At 21.9% G+C, this 18,824-nt stretch overlaps 1 protein-coding gene and 1 non-coding gene across 4 annotated transcripts; one reads left to right on the top strand and one right to left on the bottom strand.

The window, feature by feature from the left end:
• Window positions 1-2,399: 2,399 nt before the first annotated feature.
• Window positions 2,400-18,559, bottom strand: LOC122503099. Of its 3 annotated transcripts, none has more exons than XM_043613527.1 (8): window positions 18,325-18,559; window positions 17,320-17,401; window positions 14,272-14,374; window positions 13,155-13,286; window positions 9,305-9,735; window positions 8,794-8,998; window positions 8,161-8,416; window positions 2,400-5,427 (listed from the first exon to the last, which is right to left on the bottom strand). In XM_043613527.1, exons 2-8 carry the CDS (start codon window positions 17,392-17,394, stop codon window positions 4,893-4,895), a joined length of 1,737 nt encoding a protein of 578 aa, XP_043469462.1. In that variant the 5' UTR covers window positions 17,395-17,401; window positions 18,325-18,559; the 3' UTR covers window positions 2,400-4,892. The 3 variants fall into 3 exon arrangements, with proteins under 3 accessions (XP_043469462.1, XP_043469461.1, XP_043469463.1); XM_043613526.1 differs by having other exon boundaries at window positions 14,272-14,377; XM_043613528.1 differs by having other exon boundaries at window positions 14,272-14,398.
• On the top strand, window positions 12,597-12,669 carry Trnat-ugu. Its single transcript has one exon. It is a non-coding gene; the product is annotated as a tRNA-Thr (tRNA).
• Window positions 18,560-18,824: the final 265 nt, after the last annotated feature.

An 18,824-nucleotide genomic window follows, 5' to 3' on the forward strand; every position in this document is an offset into this window, starting at 1 on the left:
GTAAGATAATGATGAATTTTGCGTCACACTATGTAAAGAATTCATTTTTAAAGTTTTTAAATTAAAATTCTCATTTTTGTTTATGAATTTTTTTCTATTTTTTTTATTTGTAAGACGAATAATAATTTTTTATTTACATAACGAATAAGAATTCGTTTATTTAAACATTTAAAACTTGTGGTTCATTTTTATTCAAGTAATTATTTTTGAATTTATTTTACTAGAAAAAAATATTCGTTCGTTTGTACGTTCAAAACTTTTGGCAAATCTGAAAATTGCAATTAAATTATTAAATTAAATTCGAAATTGGGTTAAGTAATTGAAATAATTATTTAAATTTATTTTGCAACATTTTTTTATCATTTAAATTATTGTATTTAATGTTATAGTTTTTTGTTATTATTATTATTGTTTTTACTATTATTGTACAATTTTTTTCATCTTTTATTATTTTTTATTATTTTAATTTATATAAAATATTTTGAAATTTTGAAATTAATTAATTAATTAGATAACTATAATAATTTGAATGTTCTTTCATTATTATTATTGTTTTTTGTTATTATTATTATTATTGTTTTTACTATTATTGTACAATTTTTTCATCTTTTATTATTTTTTATTATTTTAATTTATATAAAATATTTTGAAATTTTGAAATTAATTAATTAATTAGATAACTATAATAATTTGAATGTTCTTTCATTCATTCACTTTGTCTGTCCCTCACACTCTGAAGTTGTCTTTTGTTTATACTTTTGTTTTTTGTTATTTTTAGATACATTGGATATTATTTTATTATGTTATAATTATTTTTATTTTATAATTAATTCAAAATTGTAATGACAAATAGAAATCATCAGAATTTTTTTTCACTTCTTTTCATTAAAAGACTGAAATTTTGTTAAATATTACGTTTTGTCAAATTGAAATTATGCAGATTTTTGTTCTTTACTAAACAAAATTAGAAAATTGTTAAACAACTGTGATTAAGAAATAGAAAATTTATTTATTTTGCATTATTTTTGTTTATGAATCACAATTTTTTTAACAAAATTATTATTTTGTTTTAGAAAAAGAAGAAAAATATTTGCACAATTTCTATTTTTAATCTTATTTTTGAAACAAGATTTTCCACAGGAATTAAGACATTCAAAAATTTAAAATTCAAATCTTTTTTAAATTAAACAACTTATAAAAGTATTTTTATAAAACCTGAAGATATCGATTGCTCCGAGTCGAAGACTCGGAGTGATCGATTTCTTCATGTTTTCTAATAATTAAAGATGACAGAGAGATAAAATCATTATTTTATATTATAAGAATATTGTTACTGTAACTTCATCAAAATTATTTTCATCATTTTAGAGTTCAATTATTATTTTCTAGAATTTTAAATTATTTTTTAGGAAAATAATTGAATTCCTTAAAAATTTTTATTATTTATGCAAATATTGAATTCCTTAAAAATTTTTTATTTTTTATGAAAATAATTGAATTCCTTAAAAAAAATTTATTTTTTATGAAAATAATTGAATTCCTGGGTGAAATTTTTATTATTTATGAAAATAATTGAATTTTTTAAAAAAATTTTATTATTTATAAAAATAATTGAATCCCTTAAAAAAAATTTATTTTTTATGAAAATAATTGAATTCCTTAAAAAAAATTTATTTTTTATAAAAATAATTGAATTCCTGGGTGAAATTTTTATTATTTATGAAAATAATTGAATTCCTTAAAAAAAATTTATTTTTTATGAAAATAATTGAATTCCTGGGTGAAATTTTTATTATTTATGAAAATAATATTGAATTCCTTAAAAAAAATTTATTTTTTATGAAAATAATTGAATTCCTGGGTGAAATTTTTATTATTTATAAAAATAATTAAATGTTTGCATACAATTTTATTAAAATTTTTTTTTAAATAATTGAATTCTTTTTGGAAAATTTTATTGAAATAGTAGATATTGAAAATCATTGAAATTAGAAAAATGCATTTTATTTTTGAAAATAATTGAAATTAGGACAATAATTTTTTTTGACATTTATAAAAATAATTGAACTTTGGAGAAGAATTTTGTTATTTATAAAGATAATTGAAAATTGATAATTGAAATTGATAATTTGAAAAATTCACAAGAATTTTTTTCAAATTTTGAACATAGTTAAATTTTATAAGAAGAATTTTATTTTTTTTTTTTGAAAATAATTGAATTTTTGCAATTATTTGTAATTTCTCCAAAATTGAATTTTTTTTAGTGTTTTCAACAAAAATTTAAATTAGAAAATCGATTATTTTTAAAATTTGCGAATTTTATTTAAAAAAGGTAGTAAGATGTTGTTTTAGCGTGCGAATTGTTGTTAGTAATTAATTAAAAATGTTTTGATACAATTTGTTTATTGATATGTCACAACAATCAGCATGCAAAGATTACATTAAATACATGTGAGTTTACATGATTATGACAAAATTTTGTCCAGTTAAGAGCGTATAATTTTTTTGTTTTTTTCATTTGAATTTTCTATCCTCGATTATTGTTATTAGAATAATTATATTATTATTATTTATTATTACGATGCTTTTAGCCAACAGTTTAAAAATACTACGATAACAGACAATGCAACTTTGGTTTTTTTTTTATTTTTTCATAACATTTAAATACGATCAGGTAAAAAAAATTGCAAAACGTGAATTTTTATAACAACATTAATTGTATATATATTTTTATAGATATATTTATAGAATCGAAGAATCGGAAAATGATTTAACTTTTTAGGTCTTTTAATTCACGTCTTACATTTTTCAATATAGATCGTACGTCGTTTACAAATTAATCACAGTTTGTTTTATGTTTGTCTTATTTCTTCCGCAAACATTGATTATATACGTATTGCCATGACGTGTTTAAATAGTTCATTGCACTATTCATTTTTTTTTATTTTTATTATTTATATTCAATATAAGATATATATGTTTAATTATATATATTAAAAATGGAAGGTTGTGCCAAAAACATATTCGGAGGTTTGACTAAAAATTTTTAATTTTTTCCTGAAATTATGAAAATTTTCTGAAAAGTAATTTTTTGATTTTAAATTATAAAAATTGAAAAAATTGATTGTTTCGAAATTTGTGTAAATTGGGTATTAGTTGATAAATTTATTGTTCTGTTTGGCTTTTTTCCATTTTATTTGTTGAACAATTTTATTATTTTGACAAATTAGGTCAAGGTTTAGAGAGATTAAGGATGTATAAAGTCTTGCCGTTAAAATCGACGGGTAAAAATCAACAATATGTTAACATTTTGAACTTTGTTCGCTCAAAAGTAAAAAAAATTTGTACATTTCTCTAATTCTTTTCTTATCGTTATTTTCTATTTTTTTATTTCTTTTTTACTCTTTTATTTAATTATTTATTATTTATTATTTTTTAATTTATTTATTGACACCTTTTTTATAATAAGGCTGAAGACTAGATTTACTACAAAAATATATATAGTCAGAGACGTGTAAATTACTACTTTCGAAAAGAAAAGTTTGAATAAAAAAATATCTACTTAAATTAAGAAAATATAGTTCGTATTTTGTTCATTTATTTGTGATTCTTTTTTTTTGCGAAAAATATTCATAAACTATTTTTACTATTTGATAAAAAAAACGTTCAGAAATCATAATTATTTTGAATTAACAATTAAATTAAACAATAACACATAATTAATTAGTCTGAAAATTAGTTCATTATTTTCCTGAAATTCTGAACGTTCAAATGAAGGAAATTTATTTGTTCTTTGAATCTAAATTTTATTGCAATAATAACGCGTTAAAAAAATTATAAAGATTCTAAATAATAATTTTGTTTTTGCTTTTTGAATTCTTATTTTTTTAAGTCGGTAATTTTTACATTCTCATCAAAAATAAGAAAGTCTTGGATTTTTTTGATATTTGTAGTAAAAAAAATTCCGTTCATATAAACGTTTGGAACTTGTGAATCGTGTTAATTGACTAATTAATGAAATGTAATTTATTGTAACAGAAAGGTGACTTATTTTAATTTCTATTAAAATTTCTATTAAAAATGCTTGGAAAAAATTGGAGTAAAAAGTATAATTTAAAAATGATAACAAGAAAAGTAAATATAGTGTTGTTTCTTACATAGTTTTAGAAATTGTGAGGCCACTCTTCAAACATTATTTATACGGTTACCTATAGAGTCCGATATCTTCTATAATAATCTTATCTGTTATTGCCGTCAGGTAACGCCACGAGAAAGATTGTCTCGATACAAAACGCAATTCAAAAATTTTATTAATTGAGCTACATTTTTTATTATTGTTTTTCCATTGAGCAATAAATGATGGAAATTCTAATCTTGTTCCGCTGATATAAATTTATTGGCTACATTTTTTTTTCTCTTTTTTTTATAATTGACGAAAATGATATTTATGTTTGGAAACAATTGATACAATATGATAGAGCACCAAATTAGAATTGACTCATTTAATTGTCAATATTCTTGCGTAATATTGTTTTTTAGTTGATACTTTCCAATATAGTAGAAAAAGGAATTTTTAACAATTAGGCTCGTTGTTTTTAGATTTGAGAATTCGGTTAGAAAATAAAAACAAGTTAGTGTAAAATAATTGTCAAAAAATTCAAGTCGTTTTTTTGAGTATAATTCAGAATTGAAAAATATTCTGCTTTCTGTAGAAATAAAAATTAAGTTCTTTTTTAGAATTTATTTTTAAATTAGATATTCGGTTATTATATATTTTATATGGACTTAAGCTCTGAATTTCCAAACTAATCTCGGGCTCTCCTCGTCTTTTTTTTAGGAGAGATTAGCTTTTCTTTTTTAACGACGGAAAAACAATTATTCATCATTTGCAATTATCCTTTATATGAATCGTCATCACGAACACTTGTTTCACTTTCATTATCATCGGCGTAAATTTCAATTTCATTAGCCGCTTCTTCGAGATTTCGGATATTTTCATTTTTTACTTTGGGAGTATTGTTAGTGTTTCGTATTTTTATTGAAAATCTTTGACTTTCCTCTGTTGTTTCGGTGAGATTTTCAAGTTCAGGTTCCTCCACAAGTGCACTTGGTATCGCATCGGGTGATAAATTTGTTAATTCCTGATCATCGAAATCAATAACTCGACTGTCGTCTGATGCTTCAGTGTCTAGGGATGATGCAAAGTATTTTAATTCGTTTTCCGGTGCATTTAGGGAATATCTACTGCATTGTGATTCGCCGCGAAATTTGTCGAAGGATCTTCTTCTATCGTCCGATCTTGAATGATGTAGTTTCATCATTTTTTGTTTTCGTAAATTTTCTCCACTCGCTGTTATTGATGCATTTCCTGCTTCCTCCTGCAGATATTTCGCGCAATCTGCTGTGAATCTCTCGATCGAGTACTTTCTGAAATTATTTTTAATATTAATAATAATAATAATAATATTCCAAATTATTTTTGATATTATTTAAAGGTTTTTGAAATAAGCGTCGATGCTATTTTTTGAGGCTTTTAGTGATGAAGATTGGCACTAATTTTACTATTTTTATTGACAATTTTTTTAAGAATATCAAATTGAGGCAAAAAAACGTTTGAAACAGTTGACTATTTAAATTCAAAATCTCTGGAAAATTTTTTTAATATATATATAACTAGAAATCAAAAAACTATTCTCAAAAATTATAATCAAATTCTTTAAAACGATTCAATTATTTTCAAAATATATTCAAAATTCAATTATTTTCAGAAAATATTCGAAATTCAATTCTTTTCAATATTTACTATTTTCATAAAATTTCGCAAAAGAATTCAATTATTTAAAAAAGAATTGATAAAATTCATCCAAAATTCAATTATTTCCATAAATAATAAAATTTCCAGAGGAATTCAATTAATTTAGAATAGCATTTTCAAAATGATCCCCAAGTTTTGAACGTTTAAATGAACGAAATATTTTTTATTGAAGATATTTTTATAAATTACTAATCACAAAAAATTTAAAAACTGAAATATTTACGGTTAGAAACTCAGTTATTAATTTTTTGGATAGTGACGCAAAATAATTGCATTAAAATTTTAATTTGTAAAAGAAATAAATAAATTTCGTTCATTTAAACGTTCAGAACTTTAGGATCTTTTTTCAAAAAAGAATTTAATTATTATCATTAATAATAAAACTCATCCGAGAATTTCAATTATTTTTAATACTATTTTAAATTAATCAATAGAAAAATAATTCAATTATTAAATAAAGTTTTCAGGAAGAATTTATTTATTTTCAAAAATAACAAAATTTTTAACAGAAATTCAATTTTTTTAAAACATTTTAATAACATTTTTCGCAATAATTCAATTATTTTCTCAAAATAATAAAATTCTTCTCAGAAATTAAATTATTTTCATAAATAATAACATTTTCTGCAGGGATTCAATTATTTTCATAAATAATAAAATTCATCTCTGGATTTCAACTATTTTTAATACAATTTTACAGAAATTGCTCAAGAATGTAATTATTCTTAAAACTTTAATTTTAATTCCTCGAAAAAATCAATTATTTAAAAAAATGTTTTTTTAAAGCTCTTTGGGAGAATTCAATTATTTACAAAAATATTAAAATTTTTCATAAGAATTCAATTATTTTTAAATATTTTAATAAGCTTGTTAGAAAGAAATCAATTATTATACGATTTTAATTTAATTTTTTTAAAATAATTCAATTATTCTTTTAGATTTCAATAAATTTCTTCACAAGAATTTTATTATTTACATAAATAATTTTTCGAAAGAATTTAATTATGTCGATAAATAACAAATTTCTTCCCGAAAATTTAATTATTTTTAGGCATGTTAATAAAATTTTTTGCAAAATTCAATTATTTTCAATACTTTCATAAATAACAATATTCATCACAAGAATTTAATTATTTTTAAAAGTAATAAAATTCCATTATTTTCAAAAATTGTATTAAAATTCATGGCAAAATTTCAATTATTTCAAAAAAATTTTCTTAATTCAATGATTTTCAATATTCTACTATTTTAATAAAATTTCCCAAAAGAATTCAATTTATTTCATAAATAACAAAAACTTTTCACAGAAATTCAATTCGTTTTAAACTTTTTAATAAATTTTAATTAATTCTTCGCAATAATTCAATTATTTTCATAAATAATAAAATTCTTTACAAGTATTCAATTATTTACATAAATAATTCTTCTAAAGAATTCAATTATGTCGATAAATAATAAAGTTATTCACAAAAATTCAATTATTTTGAGGCATTTTAATAAAATTCTTTGCAAAATTCAATTATTTTAAGGCATTTTAATAGATTTCTTTGCAAAATTCAATTATTTTCATATTAACAATATTCATCACTGGAATTCAATTATTTTTAAAAGTAATAAATTCTTCTTGAAAATTCAATTATTTAAAAAAATTCTATTAAAATCGTTCGCAAGAATTCAATTATTTCCATAAATAATAAAATGCTTTCTAGTAATTCAATTATTTTACAAAGAAATTTAATAAAATGCCACACAGACTTTCAGTTATTCTCAAAAATTTTAATAGAATTCTTTGTAAAATTTAATTATTTTAAAAATATTTTTCGCAATTTAATGATTTTAAATATTTACTATTTTCATAAAATTTCCAAACAGAATTCAATAATTATTTAAAAAATGTTTTGTAAAATTCTTTGTAAGAATTCAATTCTTTTCATGAATAATATAAATTTCTCAAGAATTCAATTATTTAAATTAGAATTTGCATAAAATTACTCTGAAGAAATTTATTATTTAAATTTTTTTATAAAATTCGTTGCAAGAATTAAATTATTTTTATAAATTTGTATGGATAATAAAATTCGTTGCAGGGATTAAATTTATTAACAGGATAAGAAAGAAGTAAATATTTTTGATGACAATTAGGAAAAAGTCTGGAAAATCAAAAATATGGAATGTTATTTTTGTCAGTTTTGTGAAGTGAAAAAACGTTTTTTTGGTTGTCAAGTTTAATTTTTCGTTTTAGTTACTTTTTTACTACTTTTTGTTAGTTTGAAAGGTACTTTTTTAAAATTAATTATCGAGTGTGCGAAGTTTGGAAAGAATCATTTTAATTCTTGGAATCTTACCTATAATCATGTTTTCGAAAATCTGGACTTCTTTTAAAATCTAAACTAGCCTTTCGGGAGCCCAAAGATCTTTCGGATCGACGATCACTTCCTAATCTATCGAAAGACATTTTACGAAAATTTGGCGACGAAACTTTACGAAAATCACGTGGTGAAGTCTTTAGGGAATCCTTTAAATTTAATTCTTCCAATGTTCTCAAGTCTATCGAGTTTCGTTTTCTAGGCACAAAATCTTCAGGAAATCTACTGTAAACACCTGTAATTGTTAAAAGTGTTTTATTAGAAATTGAAAATTATATTTCTGGATCATTCACTGTTAACATAAAAGTATCAAATTGCAACGCGAATTGATACCAAAAATCTGGATCAATTTTTGATTTCATCCACATTTTTGGTATCAATTCGTTGGAAATTGGAAATTATATTTCTGAATCATCCACTGTTAACATAAAAGTATCAAATTGCAACGCGAATTGATACCAAAAATCTGGATCAATTTTTGATTTAATCCACATTTTTGATATCAATTCGATACAATTTTAATATTATTAAGTTAACAGTGTGATGATTATTTAGAAAATTGATATTTCGAATTTATGATTATTTTTCATCGTGAATGGAAGAAATGTTTACTAGGTAATTGTGGTGAATGAATTCCTTCCGTTTTTCTAGCTTCGTTGACCTCTTCGAGGTCTTCGATCTTTGTCTGACGTTCCAATTGCCGCCTACGGTCCTTCACCTTTAGTGTAACTGGACCTTTATTCGGAAAATGCAAATCCATTGCCATTGACACTTGACTACCATTCTTTTGCTGTTGCTCTAAATTCTCTTTGATTGTCTGCGAATATATTGACGACGATAAAAGGTATTAATTAGTTATTTTTTTTCTAAACAGAAATAAAAATATTTCCAATAAAGTAATTCGTTCATTTTAACAATATTTTTCAACTAAATTAATAAGAAAAAACCTACTAATGTTTCGGTGTTCGGTGTATTTATTTCAGTATTAAAAGTTATGCAAAACTCCATATTATCGGTTTACTGATTATCGTTATTTAACTTTTATTCATGAGACTATTTTCGAATAATACAGACGGCGCGGTGATGAATAACTAAGGGAATTTTAAATATTTGATGTTGTTACCTGAGAATTATAGGTAGGATTATCCACTGAGGCAGCGTATCTTTGTAATAATTCTGGATTAAGAAGAGCGCAACCAGAAAATTTTGGCGCTCTTTGTCGAGGTGGTTTCTTTTCTACAAGGGTCGGTGCACTTGGACTTTTCTTTATTGTTGGATGTGAATTGTCATTTTCGTTGGATTCTTTAGAAAAGTCAATGACACCCGATGTGAATTGTTTTTTCGTAACGTCTTGCGAATTGGGACTGGGAGTTCGAAATAGACCCGGTTGTTGGTCCCATTTTGATGCTTGGCAGGGAACTGATTTGCGATTTCTTTGACTTTTCGTGTGTTTTATCGAAGCTGTTTGATTTAATCGCGATCGAGCTGGTCCAACTTTTGCTGCACTGTCTCGCGCTTCAAATGTCATTACACAAGCGGCGACGACGATGAATCCTGTTTGAAAAATAAATGAGACAGTGTCAATAATCTGTTCTAGTCGAGGCGAAAAATAAAAAATATTTATTATAAGACTTATTCATTATATTTCATTAAAAAAGATTGAATAAAATAAAATTGTAAATTAATAAAATCACAATAAAATCGTTTTATTTTGACGGAGACTTTTATCGAAAGTATTACTGGAAAAATATTTTAATTAAATGCTTCGAAAAAATCTGAAAGAGAAAAAATGTCACATCCTATAAAATAGTGAAAATTAAATCAATTTTAAAATTTTTTTTGCAATAATATTATAACAAAACAAATTTGAATTAGTAAAAATTTGAACTAATTAGAAAAAAGTCATATGAAATTTATAAAAATTAATTTTTAAATAATAAATAAAGTAAATAAAAAGTAAAAATAAATAAAATTTCTTTACTTGAGTTTTAAAAAGTTTCAAATTGAAGTTTTATAAAAGTTTAATTATAAAAGATTTTAATTAAAAATTCTGAATAAGTTAGTTTTTTGAAATATTTTTATTCAAATTTTTTTTCAAATTAGTTATATTTGAATTTTATTTAAATTATTCAAAATTTCCTGAAATTGTCTTGTAAACAATTGGTTTTTAGAAATATTTTAGTTAAAATTTCTATAAAATAATTGAATTGAAATTTTGAAAATAATTTTTAATAAATTACAGTAGCAATTCTTAAAAATTATTCTATTTTAAATGATTTGAAGTTTGAATTTTTTTTTAAAATCTTAATCTATAGAAAAATAATGGATAATAATTAATAATTTTTTTCAAAAAATCTATTTAAGTTCCAAATGATTTTACAATTAAAGAAATTCAAAAAAATGTATTATAAACATATTTTGGAGTTTCAATTATTTTTAGAGTAAACTAAAATATTTTTAGGGTTTGAGAAAAAGTCAAATTTTTGTTTAAAAAGCAGGTAATTCTTTCAATCATTCATGGAATAATTTATTTTCAGAGTTATTCTTTATGACAGGGAAATGACCGTGAATTTTTTTGTATGAAAAAAGTGGCCTCCCTGATAAGAATTTTATAAGAGTTGCATTTACAATTTTCGTAAATAAATTATTTTTAAAACGTTTCAACTTTATAAATTTCACAAAATTTGAATTTTATATGAATTTAAGTATAATTTTTTTGGTATAATTTAATAACTCCTAAAATTTTTTAACAGCATTTCAACTTTTTACAAATAAAATTATTTCAGTATTTTAAAAATCATTGTAAAAATCCAATTATTTAAATACAAATTATTTTCAATAATATTTCTCAAAAGAATTCAATTATTTTAAAAAGGTTTAATAAATTTACTTGCAGAATTTAAATTAGTTTTAAATTCTCTGCAAGAATTCAATTATTTTCTTTACAATTTTAATAAAATATCCAAATTCAATTATTTTTAAAACTTTTAATAAATTTCTTTACGGAATTTCTATTCTTTTGACTTTTAGAAAATTTAAATTTTGAATGAATTTCATTAGAAATTTAAAGAACTTAGATTTTTGTAAAATTTTGATAATTCAAATTCTTGTGAAATGAGTTCATTTTTTTAAATATATATTTAATTAATTATTAAAAACACTGATTTATAGAAGAATTTTAGTTAAAACCACTAAAAAAATTGAGTTTTGGAGAAGTTACAAATATGATTGCAGAATTTCAATTATTTTCAAAAGTAATACAATTCTTCAAATGTAATTCAATTATGTTAAAAAATTTTTAAAAATTCTCGTCAAAATTTTCATTATTTTTAAAAGTAATAAAATTTTTCTCCCAAATTCAATTATTTTCATAAATAATAAAAATTTCACAGAAATTTAATTATTTACAAAATTTTTATGAATTTTTTCTCAAATAAATCAATTATTTTATTATTATAATACTTTTAGGAATTCAATTATTTTTTATACAATTTCAATTAAATTATTCTAAATAATTTAATTAATCTTTTAAATTTTCATAAAATGATTCAAAAGAATTCAATTATTTAAAAAAAAATTCGTTAGAAGAATTTAATTATTTTTATAAATAATAAAATTTTATTATTTTATTATTTAAAAAAATTCAATGAAATTCATTGGAAGAATTCAGTTATTTTTACAAATAATTAAACTCATCGCAAAATTTCAATTATCTTCAATACAATTTTATGCAAATTCGTTAAAAGAATTGAATTATTTAAAAATTTGTTGCGATAAAATTCTTTATGAGAATTCAATTTTAAGAAACATTCAATTATTCAATAACTTATTTATCTTTTTATTTAAATATTTGAATTCCTCGTAGAATTTTCTAATGAAAATTGATTAAAAAATGAATTTTTGTTAAAATTGTAGATAATATTTGAATATTAAAAACATTATAGCGTGAATTTTTAGAAATAAATTAGAAAATTCTCAAAGAACTTTTTCAAAAATTGTTTAAAATAACTGATTTAAAGAAGAATTTTAGTCAAAAATTCTAGAAAATAATAATTGAATTGAAATGAAGAAAATAATGTGGAAGAAGTTCAAGAAACAATATTCTTATAGTTTAAAATAATGATTTTATCACTTGGGCTTTTTTAATTATTATAAAACATGAAAAATGGATCGATTTCTTCACGTTTCATAATAAATATTCTTATAGGTTTGTTAATTTTCAAAAAGGTTTGAAATTGCCACAAAAATATCAAAAAATCCCGCTTGTCTTGAATTCGAGAAGAAAATGTCTTTTTTCAATTTTTAATAAACAAATAATAATGTTTTTTTTGTCATATTAGTTGATTTGAGTAATGGAATTAGATAAAGAAGTAGGCATGACTTGATCAGTGGTAATTTCCGAACTACTCCTCGTAGCCTCCATAGCTCAGGGGTTAGAGCACTGGTCTTGTAAACCAGGGGTCGAGAGTTCAAATCTCTCTGGAGGCAACTTTTTTTTTTCTCGCAACTCTTGTTTTGGGAATAAAATTTATAACATTATATTGTAATTAGAATTTATTTAAAAAATGCAAATTTTTTTTTTAATTTCATATTGAGAAATTAAATTATAATCAATGTTTGGCCTAGTTTCAATAATGGTAGGATTTCACTCGAGTAGAGATTATTCGTCTATTGTCTGTGAGTGCAATTTTCATCTCTGATGTCGAGTTCGCATTTTGCATTTAACCTCTTTTTTTCAACGATTGGAAATTTAATTTTACTTGGAGCATTAGTATCTCTATTCATGTTGTTTCACAAAACTTTTTCAAATGGAAAGATAATAGTCAACTTTTTGTTCTAAATTTAGAAATATTCGTAAAAAAATATTTAGAAATGTAGAAATTTAGAAAAATTTTGTAAAAGAATTATTTAGAAATTTATAAAAAAAAAATTGTAAAAGTATCGAAAAAATTAATTGTCATAAATTTTCTCACCTCCGACTCCCATTACAATCGGACCAGCGTAACTTAAATTATTCAGATGAAATCCACGTGATTCGTTTTTCACCTTTATGGTGCGATTGCCTCTGATTTCTTGAGCTTCAGAGAGCTGATCGGCAAAATATCCTGATGAAAATTTAAAAAAGCAATTTTCACGTGAACAGTATATTCAGAAAAACATTAAATTTTTTTTTTAAACAGGGGAAAAAGTAAATAATACTTATTGTTATCTGGCACGTTGAGCCGATTGTTATTTTTTCATCATTAGACTCTAAAAAGATTTTAGGGAAAAAAATTTGTCAAAAGTGCAAAATTTACTTAAAAAAGCTTGGTGTTTATAATAAAAAATTTATATTAAAAAAATGTTAAAAAATTTATGTTAAAAAATGTATGTTAAAAAATTTATGTAAAAAAATTTATTTTAAAACATATTTTAAAAAACATTCTTATAAATGTTAATTAGCTGGAAAAATTACAGCGTATAATGAAAGGAAAACCAATCAATCAAAAGTGAATTGTAAAAAAATGAAGTTAACGTAAAATTTTTAACTTTTAGAATAAAAATTTTTTTAGAATTAATAAAAATAAGTGAAGAACAGTTATAAAAAAGTAATTAATAAATAATTGGGTAAATTTGTATTAAAATTTATAATTGTTGGTAAATAGTGATCGAACCTTTAGAGAAAATTATATTTTCCGATTTTCTAATAATTATAAAATAATAATAATAATATTATCTAATTATAATATAATCTAATGATAATATTATCTAATTATTATATTTTCTAATAATTATATTATCCAATAATTATAATTGTATTTTTAATTGTATTTTCTAATAATTGTATATCATACATTACATTATTTATCGTTTACATTATCCAATAATTATATTTTCTAATTTTATTCCATTAGTCTGAAATTTTGAATAATTTTTTTGCCTTTAATTTTAAATTCAGTTTTTCTAAGGATAGCAAATTGAGACAAAAAACGTATATCAATTTGATAAAAAAAAGATTTTATTTTTTTTAAAGAAAATATTCATTGGATTTAATTTAAAATAATTTTCTCTAAGGAAAAATTTGTTTATCAATCAGTAGCTAATATTTACCTATTGTAGCCATGCAAGCTCCTAAAAGCATTAGAAGAAGACCTATGCCGAGAGCTTTACAGGCGTGCCACAAGCAACGAGTAGTCTTTTTGCTTCTCACCACCTGCTTAATTTATATAATTACCCACTGTTAATGTTTAATTTATTGAACTCATCATCGTTGTTGACGAACAACAATAAATCTTTATTGCTCGTTCTCTGATAAGGCCCATTAATTTCGTTTTCTAATTAATTACACGCAGATAAAGAAATAGAGTAAGATTCAAAATCTATTTTATTTTTTTTTTATTTTTAGTAACCTTATCTTAAACCTAAAATAATAAATATTTCGAAAGATTTGACGAAAAAAAGAGCATATATGTAAAAGATGAGCATTCAATGCGAAAATTGTGTATTAGGAGAAGAATTTTATTCTCTAAGTTTTTAATTAGTAAAAATGAGCAGTAATTTGGATGATTAGTGACTGACTTTTTGCTTTTGAATTAGTAAATTTTACTAATTAATTATTTATTTTACTAATTAATAGTAATTTCCAATAATTTATTGGTAAATCTTATACTAATTCAAAAACAAAAATTCAGTCATTAATTCAATTTAGTAAACATTTTCATTAATTTTTAATTTTTGATTTTGAATTAGTAAACTTTACTAATAAATAATAATTTCCATTAATTTATGAGTAAATTTTAGTAATTCAAAAGCAAAAAATCAGTCACTAATTCAAATCAGTGAACATTTTTACTAACTCAAATTTAGAGTAATGTTCCTAAAGTTTTGAACGTTTAAATGAACGACGATACTTTTTTAATTTTTATTATTTTATATGAAAAAATTATTTTTTAAATTAAAACAGTTAATGTAATAAGCAAATGTTTATTTTTCTTTATTTTATTTTTTTTGTTTAGCGATTTTAGAAAATATTGAAACGGAAAAAAATTTCGTTTATTTGTGAAGTTCAAAATTTGAAAAAAAATGAATTTTAAAAAGTTTGATTTACAAGTTTTCAAACAGTTTAAATGAACGAAATATTTTCTACTAAAAGTATTTTCATAAATTATTACCAATTGCTATAAAAACTGAAAACCAAAATCTTAAACTTTACGATTAATTTGTTTGCGGAAGTGAAAAAATAAATTTCCTCCATTTGAACCTTCAGAACTTAAGGATTATAAAAAATTTACTTATTTCGTATTGTAAGTAAAATAAATAAATAAAATAGTATAAGTAAAATATTATTAAGAAAAAAGAAGTAAATTAATATAATATTAATAAATAATAACAGGATTTCTACAAGTCATGGAAAACCTGGAAATCATGGAATTGTCATGGAATTTTATTTTGATTTATGGAATCATGGAAATCTCATGGAATTTTTTTAGTTTTTGTTGTAAACCCGTGTGATTGAAATTCGCGCTCCTTTATTACTCAGGGTGGTCACAAGTTTCAATTTATCAATTTTATTGACATTAAAATTACTTTCCCTCACAAAATTCTTTTTACAATAGGAAAATATTAATGTTTACGGAAAATGAGTAAAATTTATGAATTTTAATAATTTCTAAAAATTACAATTATAACCCTTCCTGAATTTAATTATTTTCTACAATTTTCAAATTTAAACTAAACTTCATCTCTGAATCAATTAATTTAAATAATTTTTCAAAAGTTCTTCTAGAATTCAATTATTTAAAATACATAAACTCAATTTTTCATAATAATTGTTACTCTCCATAGTTTTTTCTCAAGTTATTAAGGTATAATATTTTTTCAAAAAATTATAATAAAGAAATTCTTATAATTAATTTTTTAAAAATATTTTAAAATAATTTTTGAACGATAATAGTTTTTCAATTTTGAAAAATTTTCAAACAATTAAAATTTGGTAAAATCTTTAAAAAATAATTGAATTTTCGAAAAGTATAAATAAAACTGATCTTTTTGAAGAATTTAAATTATAAACAGGATCATGATTTCTCAAAAATTTTAATATGTCCAAAAAGTAAATTTTGAATCTTAAAAAATTATTACAAAAACAATTCTAATAATTAGTTTTTAAAAATAGTTTATTAATGTAATTTTTCGAAAATAATTTAATTTAATAATTTTTAAAGGAATTTTTGTATAATTTAAAAAAAGCTAATGAATTTTTTGATGAAGTTTAGTTAAACATTTTTAACATTATTGTTTTCTCAAAAATGTTAAAAATAATTCTAAAATTTTATTATTTTTAGAAATATGTAATTGAAAATATTAAAAATATTGAATTTTAAAAAATTAGAAGCGTATTTTCATTTTTAAATTTACCTTTAAAGATTTTTCATTAAAATTTTTGATAATTCGATTATTTTCAAAATTTGCAATTAAAATTCTTCAAAAGTTGATTTTCGAAAATTGTAAAAAAACACTCGAAATAAAGTAATTATTTTCAATTAAGTTTTACAAAATTTTAACTATTAAAAAACAATTTTTGAAAGATTTGTTTATAGTTATTTTTTGCATTATAAAAATCAAAATAAGTTGCAGTTTTTTTACTTAAAATTATGGTATTTTGTTGCAATGTTTCGAAAAAAAGTTGAAAAAGTCGTCTCAATTTTCTTAATTTCCCTGATAAAAAATTTTTTTCATGACTTAACTGATAAAAATTTTGTTTTAATGTGTCATGGAAATTTTATCATTTATCATCTAGAAATCATGGAATTTTTTAAGGAGAAATTTGTAGAAACCCTGTAATAAGTAAATTAATATAATTTATATGAAAATTTTTTGGCATACTCGTAAAAAAGTCAAATCGAGCAGAAGTGTCGCAGTAGAGAAATTAGTTTTTCGAAAAATCAGGAACGAATTTTCCTTAATTGAATGCTTTCATGACAGTTATTGGAATTTGAATAATGTAGATATGGAAATAGTTCAGAGTTGAGAATATATAAAAAGATTGCAATATTATATTGTAAAAATTGTAGATAAAAGGGTAGTAAATTTTCAAAATTTGTAAATTTATAATTATAAGCATTATATAATTAAGGTGCGAAATTGTTTTGAAAAAATTACCTGGACGTTCCAATTAGCTCCAGGAGCGCAAGATCTTCTCTGCGTTCCATGACATTGGGGAACTCCTTGATTCATAATGCGACTGGGAAAATAAAAACATTCACGAAATTCGTAAATTTTACTATACTGCTTGAAATTTACATTTAAGAAAATTAAATATTTAACGTTAAACATTAAACAATAAACATTAAACATTAAACATTTATCATTTATCATTTCACATTTATACCTCGCATTAAACATTTAAGATTAAATTAAATTGATGAAATGGTTATAAAATTAATCATTTAACTTAAATTTAATTTTTACTTCAATTTACAAAATGGTTTTCGTATATTCTGTATCAGATTCTTTCATTTTTATAGGTAATAACTGTTTTTAACGTGTATTTCATGTGTTATCATAAAATTTGATTCTATTTTTGTTTCAGTTTTTGTGCGTTCGCTTCGAAGGTTTGCGCAACGGAAATATGTAAGTCATTAATAACACCTATTACTTTTTTACTTCCACTGAATTTATTATAAATTTCGCGATGATTTTTATATTTCTTGATAATTTTTATGTTATTTTTACATTTCTGAAAATTCTACAAGTTCTGAAATTGAGGAAAATTTCAGATTTCGAAAAAGTAGTTTTCGCATAAACGTCAGAGAATTTAGCAAATTGGTTCCAAAGTCTGATGATTTATTTTATCTCGAATGCTACGCACTTGGGAAATTATCATTTCGTCCAAATACATTCGACACTTTTTCCCAAATACAAAGTTTATTCAAACAAATCAGTTAGTTTTGCAAGTTTTTTAATCGGTTTCCAATCAGTTATAACAATGCATATCTATTTTATTTTCAAGAAAAAATTATCTTAATGTTTTGAACCAGTTTTAAAAATTGACTAAAAATTTAAAAAAATGAAAGCTTGTGTTAATTAATAATACTAACACTAAACATTTGGTTTTTAAAATTTCGGGTTTAAAATTTCTAGGAGAGAAGTAAATAGTGAACTTACAAGGTGCGTCTATGTTATCCATGAAATCAGACGATGGGAAAAATGGTGAGATGATGATAATTATCCGAAATTCTTGTTGCATCTCATAAAGGTCACATTATTTTTGATTTGAGTGATAAATTTTGAGATGAATATTGTGTTTTCATTTCCGATAGTCGCGACACGGTTTGGTTAGGTTTCATCGAATCGCGGAGGACGAGGGTGAATGATGCATTATTGCAAAAATCAAGGTAGAATCTTGCCGCTCCCAGCATCACCTGTTGTACCCTGCAAAAGCAATTTCAATGCGCAAACGCAAACGCAGATCAATGTGTTATATTATACACTTTAAACGTTTGCAAAATCTATAAAAATATTCGCATTTTATTTTTATCAAAGAATTCTTGTCCAGAAGAGGGAAAATTTTTTTCAAAAAGTCGATAAAAATGTAAATTTAAAAACAAGATCGAAAAATTTAATTAAAAATAAAGACTAGAAAGAAATTAGAAACTTATTTTAAT

Source organism: Leptopilina heterotoma, unplaced genomic scaffold (assembly GCF_015476425.1).
Source record: "Leptopilina heterotoma isolate Lh14 unplaced genomic scaffold, ASM1547642v1 Lhet_244, whole genome shotgun sequence".
NCBI classification, from domain to species: domain Eukaryota; kingdom Metazoa; phylum Arthropoda; class Insecta; order Hymenoptera; family Figitidae; genus Leptopilina; species Leptopilina heterotoma.